The 7,839-nt window shown below is 42.3% G+C and overlaps 1 protein-coding gene across 3 annotated transcripts; it reads left to right on the forward strand.

Moving 5' to 3' along the window:
• The first annotated feature begins 178 nt into the window (after nt 1-178).
• cmtr2 (cap methyltransferase 2) lies at nt 179-7,313 on the forward strand. 3 transcript variants are annotated; one of them, XM_084067100.1, is made up of 3 exons: nt 179-285; nt 2,701-3,959; nt 4,657-7,313. In XM_084067100.1, exons 2-3 carry the CDS (start codon nt 2,709-2,711, stop codon nt 5,713-5,715), a joined length of 2,310 nt encoding a protein of 769 aa, XP_083923226.1. In that variant the 5' UTR covers nt 179-285; nt 2,701-2,708; the 3' UTR covers nt 5,716-7,313. The 3 variants fall into 3 exon arrangements, with proteins under 3 accessions (XP_083923226.1, XP_083923227.1, XP_083923225.1); XM_084067101.1 differs by lacking the exon at nt 179-285 and adding an exon at nt 315-341; XM_084067099.1 differs by lacking the exon at nt 179-285 and adding an exon at nt 2,117-2,422.
• The last annotated feature ends 526 nt before the right edge of the window (nt 7,314-7,839 follow it).

A 7,839-nucleotide genomic window follows, 5' to 3' on the forward strand; every position in this document is an offset into this window, starting at 1 on the left:
TGTGTGTGTGTGTCACTTTTCATTCGTCTATGTATGGAGCAGTCTGTTTTGTGGCTTTTTTGTGGCTTTAGGCAATTTATCAGATGTAGATCATACAGGCTGCATTAGGCTATTTCAAAAGCACATAATAAACACTAAGCAGTAGCACTACTAACAACCATGTAGTCTCTCTCCCTAGTGCTACTAACCCAAACAAAGAGGGGGTTCCTTTAAAAATCACACCACGAGCACGCGCACGCGCAGACCGGGTATGGCTCACATGACAGCATGGTTCCTCGTCCCTCGGTGAGTTCTAGTTCCTCCACATCATAGAACTGTTGCTAAAAGTTGTTTAAAGTTAGGTGTGTAGTTTGTATGGCGAAAGGACGCTATAGCGCTAAAATAATCAATACATGTAACCGCTGTACGTTCAGAACGTTATGAATGTAATTGTAATGGACACGCGTTGAACGACATGTCATAGTATGATACTGGAAAGACAATAGGGTTCTCCTCCGTATGACCATCAGGCTGCTAGCAGTAGCATGCTTAGCTAAATAGGCTAAAGATGGATCGATAGGAGTCCTATCGAACACGGTTCTCAAACTTTTTCATGTCAAGGACCTCCAAATGGACACTTATTAGCCCGCGGACCCCCATTTGAAAAGATACATTTTAAGGACCCTCATTGACATGCATTAGGGCTACGGACCCCTATTTAATGGCATTTCTATCTCTGGGACCCCAATTCATGTTGTAAAATCAATGTTAACTTAACTCTGAGAGTGTACAAATGGAACCAAATGGAAACCAAATTTGGTTCCATTTGTACGCTCTCAGAGTTACAGACCCATAAGGGTCCATTTGGTTCCTATCCATCATTTAGCTGGGGACCCCCTGGAACCCCCTCAAGTAACCCTGGGGGTCCCCGGACCGATAGGAGATGGACATTTCTCGTGACCGAGAACTCGCCACTCGAGGGACTGGGTGTTCTTCAATTTTGTGGGAAAAGTACTCAAATGTTTTATTTAAGTAAGAGTATCAATACTACAATGTAGAAATACTCTGTTATAAGTAAAAGTCCGGAATTAAAAATGTACTTGAGTAAAAGTACAAAAGTACTGGTATCAAAATGTACTTAAAGTAAAAGTACTAAAATGTTTGAAAATAGCAGCTCTACAAACTCACAATGCGTCACACCGAGACACGTTGTGAGCTTGTAGACCTGCTATTTTCAAATATCTTAGGTATATATGTAAACATATAATGTATGTTTTATAATGTAATACTTTATATCTGCAAAGTAACTAGTAACTAAAGTTTTAAATAATTGTAGTGGAGTAAAAGTACAATATTTGCCTCTGAGATGTAGTGTAGTAGAAGTAAAAGTATTGGAAATACTCAAGTAAAGTACAAATACCTCAAAATTGTAGTTAAGTACAGTACTTGAGTACATGTACTTACTTTACACCACTGTGTAAAACCACAAATATTAGTACTAGTACTTTTCTGCACAGAATAAGTCCCAGATGACAGTGAAGTGACAATTTAAGGACTTTTAAGACCAATTAAATGAAAACAAGACAATTACTGCATCAAAAGTAATCAACAAGCTATATAATAAAAACTGGTCAAACATTCGCAAACATTTTGAAAATATCTTATCTACAAGCTCACAACGGCATTGTGAGCTTGTAGATAAGCTATTTTCTATGTTGTGCATTGTGCATTACATCCCCCAATATTGTCATCTAAGTAGAATATTTCCTGTTCACTTCTTTTCACTTCAAATATAATTACATAATTTCAAACATTGGCCAAATTGTCAAATGATATGAGAAAGAGGCAACATTTTTTTTAAATAACTGATCTATAAGCTCACAACGGCGTTGTGAGCTTGTAGATCGGCTATTTTCACAATATTTATCTGTGGAACCGAGTCAAACTAAATGTAATTCCTACAATTCCAAGTGCTTATCAGGGTGGGGGGGTCCCCACTAGTTCAAATGTGATTTTTTTTGGGGGGGTCACAGCCTGAAAAGGTTGAGAACCACTGCTTTAAACCCATGTCCAGATAGATGCGATTGGCTATAACATTGCAGAATATTGTTTTGTCATGGATTTGGTTATATTATGTTGTTTTGAATAATTGCAAGAGGCCGTGGTGTAAGAAATTGTAACCTCCCTATATGTAGACCATATTTGTCATTGTCAAGCTTATGATGCATTGTGATCTTGTAGCTATTTTTGGCATTTTTTTCTCCCCAGAATAGGGATGCTTGGGTTAAGATGGTTAATACCACTCAACTGGCTTGGACATTTTTATTGGTAGTCTTTAGAGCTTGCCCCAAGGCACTCACAACAATGAGCTTCAATGGAAATCCACCACCACTCATGCATGTAGGGGAAATGCAATGTATGGGGCCAGGCCTTGCAAGAGTCTGTAAGTATTAGTGTAAATTTGCCCCTCCACCATAATATATCACATCCCACATAAGCAGGCCTGACAGTTGATATTAACTGTAAAGCATAGTACAGTACAGTGGGTCTGAGGGTCTCATCAACTGGTTTCACACTTGGACCCACAATGTTTGTTGGCCATGCAGTCAGGACCCAATATATTACAGAACACAACTCTAATAATGTTGTTCTGTCTGTCTTACACTCATGTTTTATTATTAATTCTGTTTATCCTCTTCCTGTTGTTTGTTGGTTCTCCAGTGGGGAAGATGAGTAGAAGCCATGGAAAAAGAAGGAAAGGAGGCAGGCAGCAGCAGTCTAGTGATAGACTGGCCTGTGACCCTGAAATTGTGTCTGAGGTTGGAGAACTTTTCAATAAGGTTAAAACCTATGCCAAACCATCAACTGGGGAATGGTCTATCCCCGATCCAAATGATTGTCTCAGATGTCTGCCACAGGAAAGCTCTTGTCTGCAGGCCCTAAAAGAATCACTTAATGCTGTGAAGAACCAGCTTAGTGACAAGAATCTCGAGATCTGGCACCAGCATACCAACTCCACCAATCGTGCAGGAAAGGTCATCGCTGCTGTACGTTCTGCTGCCAATGCTGAGATTTGCACTCAGGCCTGGTGTAAGTTCTATGAGATCCTGGGCGCCTTTGACCTCCTTCCAGAGGCGGCGCTACGGAATGGAGAGCTGAACACGGTGCATCTGTGTGAAGCTCCCGGGGCCTTCATCACTGCTCTAAACCACTACATCAAAACTAGTGAGCGCACACGTTACTGTGACTGGAGTTGGGCCGCCAATACTCTTAACCCTTACCACGAGAGCAATGGTGGCAACACGACCATTGCAGATGATCGGCTCATCGCCAACACGCTGCCGTGGTGGTTCTTTGGCTCAGATAACACTGGTGACATCATGAACCAAAAGCATTTGCTTGAGCTGCAGACATTTGTCAGTAATATGCACAGTGTTGATGTTGTGACGGCAGATGGGAGTTTTGACTGTCAGGAGACTCCTGATGAGCAGGAGGCTCTAGTGGCCTCTCTGCTCTACTGTGAGGCTACAGCGGCACTACTGCTTCTAAGCCCTGGTGGCTCCTTTGTACTTAAGATGTTCACCCTGTATGAGCATTCCTCCACTTGCTTAATCTACCTGTTGAACTGTTGTTTCCGCACTGTCAACATCTTCAAGCCTGCCACAAGCAAGGCTGGGAACTCTGAAGTCTATGTTGTGTGCTTGCACTATGATGGCAAAGAAGCTGTGAGGCCATTGCTCTCCAAGCTGATTCGGAACTACGGACCGTGTCTGGCTAACCGCGAAGCGCTCTTCCCAAATGCCCACCTCCCAGCATCGTTTCTGGAGCAACATGAGCAGGTGTGCTCCTATTTCCACAGGCTGCAAGTGGAAACAATTAACGAGAACCTGCGGCTGTTTGAAGCTATGAGTGTGCAGCAGAGGCAGCGGCTTGACATCATCAGGGATCACACTGCACAGGAATATCTGCAGCGCCATCAGGTAGGGATCCAAGTGATTCATTACTCAATCTTCATTTCTTATACAGTGATTGAACATCCAACCCTTACACAGCATAATTCTTTCATTGTTCCTCCACTCAGTGCTTAGACTGGTGCACACACAGATAAAGAGGGAGGGAGAGCGACAGAGAAAAGGAGACCCGCAAGCCCCCTTCTGATTAACACCAACATACCTTTTAACTGTGACAACATAACATCTTTTGCATCTATCATGCGTGCATGCGAGTTTGCGAGCACACGCATACTTAAGTTGTGGCTTATTTTGAATACTTTCTAATTCTTGTGCCATCCAGGTTTCCCCACTGAATATCTGACATAATGTATTCAATTACCACTTTCCTGGTGGAAAGTGCTGTAGACTGTAAACTGTGTATACCGTATATATCCAACAGATGCCACATCACAGTCCTACTGTATGTTCGGCTTTTTACAATTTGCCCTACAGAGACAAAGAAATGGACAGAGAAAGTGAGAGACAGAGGGGGAAGGGAAGTGAATTGTTACTGCGACAGAAAGTGCAAGTGTTATTTTTGGGGCATGCCTCTACTGAGCACACCTTCCTAATTCATATTCTATATAATTTTAGTGAGAAAATGAATGCACTATTTATGATCTGTATCAGATATTATAACTCTGTTAATTGATGTGAGTGATCAGGTCTCCTTCTCCATTTTTAGGTGAGTTGCCTTCCACGAGCCCGCTGGCTGTCTCGTAACACTGTAAATCCAGCCTGCTGCAGTGTCACAGGAGGGCGACCACTGGACCAGAGGAAGCGACTTGGCACCTTCAATGAGCGGAGGGAATTGCTTACCCTGAGCTGGAGGGAACGCATTGAGAGGGGTTGCCTTGCTTCCTGGATACAGGGACACTGCACTGAGGACATTCGGAAAGGCTGTGTACTGGAAGGACCACTGGCAAATTGCCACGTGCACTCCTGGTACATTATCATGGGGCCTGGCCTAACCACGATCAGGAACTCTCCGTTCTGCGAAGGAGGTCTGTTGAGCCACCTAAACGAAGCGCTGTTGCAGACAGCTCAAAGTTCTGAAGTCTTATCGACTCTTATGCCTCCCTGTGACTCTTGCAAAGTAGTTTGTGCCACTTCTATCCTGGCAGAGGTGGCAGGACTCTGTGATTTATCAGCATCCAGCCCTGATGATAAGAATGTAAAGAGACAGTGTCTGATCTTTGGAAGTGGGTCCGTGTGGGGGGCATGTGGGGGTCAAATGGGAGATTTATTTATAAAGATTTCTGCAGAGCCCTCCTTTTCTGTGACTAGCCGAATCACACTGCATGATGGCGATCCACAATACCAGAAAGAGCTGCTGAGTTGTGTTCTGTATTCCATGCAGAACCTTAACCCTGGGGATGCCCTCCTCCTGCCTGTGTTCTCCGCCCTCACCCGTGTCACTGCAGCAATTGTCCTATGTCTGCATCTGTCTTTCCGCACAGTCACATTCAGCTGTCCGCCCCCGGTTGGAGTGGTTGGGACAGTGCTAGTGTGTGTGGGCTTCTGTCCTGAAGTTGCTGTCCAACTCCTCCCCTGGCTCACTGACCTCCATGACTGCATGGGTCGATTGGCAAGAGAGGAGGACGCAGACAATAAATCGTCTGAGTGTCAGAGGCAGGTCCTGCAGTTTGTTCCCATGGAGGAACTCCTGAGACTTACAGAGTTCCTGTGCACCATGAACTCGGCTATTGTCCGATATAAGCTGCATTTGCTGATGCAAACATAGAGCAGTAGGTCAAATTGTGCCTTGGGGATTCATTTTATGCCTTGTGTAGTGCTTGTGAGACATTGTTGAATTATGACAGGCGAAATATTCATCTGTCGGCTTAATTTGTTTCAAAGTTATGCTGAAAATGACTGCATAATTCTTTATACAGTATATCTCATGGTGGTGTTTGGTGGTGTTTATTTAAGGTTAACGCTGTATTCCAAAGAGACTTTACTGTGTTTGCAATGCTTCCTTCAGTATCTAACCTAGAATTTGTTTACCGTATGCGATCATGCATTGATTATGGTTCCTAATGGGTTCTTCGGGGAGTTGCTGTAATGATGTATGTGGAGCAATGAAACAACAGTCTGTGGGTGGATGAGAACAAACAAGCGAACTTTCACTCTTCTTTGCTTTATTTCATTCAATAGGATAGCAGACAGAGACAAGAAAAGCAGGAGAGAGGCTACAGGAAGCACTATAGCCTTAAAGGGCCCTATCTTGCCACCTTACCCCTTGCCTAAACCTTTTTAGTAATGTTTTCCTTTTTTTTAAAAACATTAAAATTTAAAATAGTGAGAATAGCCCATCTACATTGATACATTGTAAGCTTGTAGATCGGTTATTTGAACAATTTTAAAAGGTTTTTCAAAATGGTAAAAAATGTCTAAAAGGTTTAGGCATAAGGGGTAAGGCAAGATAGGGCCCTCACTCTGTGAGCCATCGGGATGCCCCTAACTTTCAACCTCTTAGACACTTTCCAAATAGCAAAATTGTGTCACTCATAATATAAACTTAAATGATACTTGTAGTGGATACCATACCTGATGTGTGTTTACCTTTTGAAGACCATGTTCACGTAAGCCAAAGTTACAGAATGGTTTAGAAGGTTTTTGGAACAGGTGCAATAGATCAGGACCCTTTTTTTTAAGGCTCCACAGGCCACAAAAAATTACCACAGAATAACTTTTGTTCATCTCAAGATGTAGTAGACGGGCTTTTCTCAATTCTAGCTACCTTATAGACATTGTGTAGGATATAGTAGTCTACTCTTAACTGCTATTCATGCCGTTTTTGGGCTCTGGGAGATGAAACTCAAAGATGAATCTGGAGCATGTTTCGATGCTACTGCATCATCGGAGTGAAGACGCATTAGTGTTGAAATGTTTGTCCTGGCCAGGCCTTACATAGTATTTATGTGCTGCAGACTTTACTTTGGATTTCACCACTAGAGTCCCTACACTAAGGACTTTGACGTGTGATTCTGTGATCAGATTTCCCTGTGTGGATCGGCTAAAGTCTCGGGATCTCCTTGGTGATGGATAATCCTCTTACTTCCCTTTGTTTTGTCCACCACTATGGAGCATCTTTCCTTAGGAAATGAAAGTTGGGCCTGTGTTTAATTTGTCAACTGCTACTGCATGCTAGATAGTAGTCACTCGCTGTGGATGGAAATGTGCGTGAGCATGTGTTTTATACAATATCAATCTGGGAACTCAAAATATTGACATCCCATAAAGCAAATATGCTTTGATGTATTATATTTTTTCACTTTATCTTTTTATATTTGTAATACTATACGTTTGAAGTTTTCATTAAAATAAGTAAAACATTTATCTTTGAACTGGCATAAAGCTTTTTGTTTCATTACCCTAAGTCAGACATCCAGAACAAGATGTTATCATAATAGTAAAGGAGCTGGGAGAATATGGGATCTTCAGATAGGTCAGTCACTGTTATGAAAGACAGACCTCCCTACTTGTTAGCCATTACTCCCCTTTTTATGGTCATTACTTTTATTTAATCTCAATCAGAAACTCATCCCATATGATTCCCATATTTGCGCAATTCAGGCTTCATTGGAAGTTATCTAATGCGTCTGTAACAGAACAACTACAATGTTCTCAAGAAGAATGTCTGCAGATAAAGCCGACACTTTCGCTTTGATTAATCTGAATTCTAACCATCTGTGAATAAGAAGATCAAGATGGAATTGGATTTACTGTGGCCCAGTCAGTGGGATAAATATGTGAACATATTTCATTGTGGCAACCAATACTCTAATGAAGACTAGAGATCAGATGCCAAGGCTGCTCACTGCTCTAGGTTCACTGATCACATTAAGGCAGCGCAGCACTGTGT

Source organism: Gymnoscopelus microlampas (genome assembly GCF_963454915.1).
Source record: "Gymnoscopelus microlampas genome assembly, chromosome: 1".
In the NCBI taxonomy this organism is placed as follows: Eukaryota; Metazoa; Chordata; class Actinopteri; order Myctophiformes; family Myctophidae; genus Gymnoscopelus; species Gymnoscopelus microlampas.

Bases quoted from the DNA above. Each gene is read 5' to 3' on its own strand.
- cmtr2 (XM_084067099.1), top strand. From the start codon at position 2,269: ATGGTTAATACCACTCAACTGGCTTGGACATTTTTATTGGTAGTCTTT. The intron at 2,423-2,700 runs GTAAGTATTAGT...TTGGTTCTCCAG, and splicing joins GCCAGGCCTTGCAAGAGTCT to TGGGGAAGATGAGTAGAAGC. The intron at 3,960-4,656 runs GTAGGGATCCAA...CTCCATTTTTAG, and splicing joins AATATCTGCAGCGCCATCAG to GTGAGTTGCCTTCCACGAGC.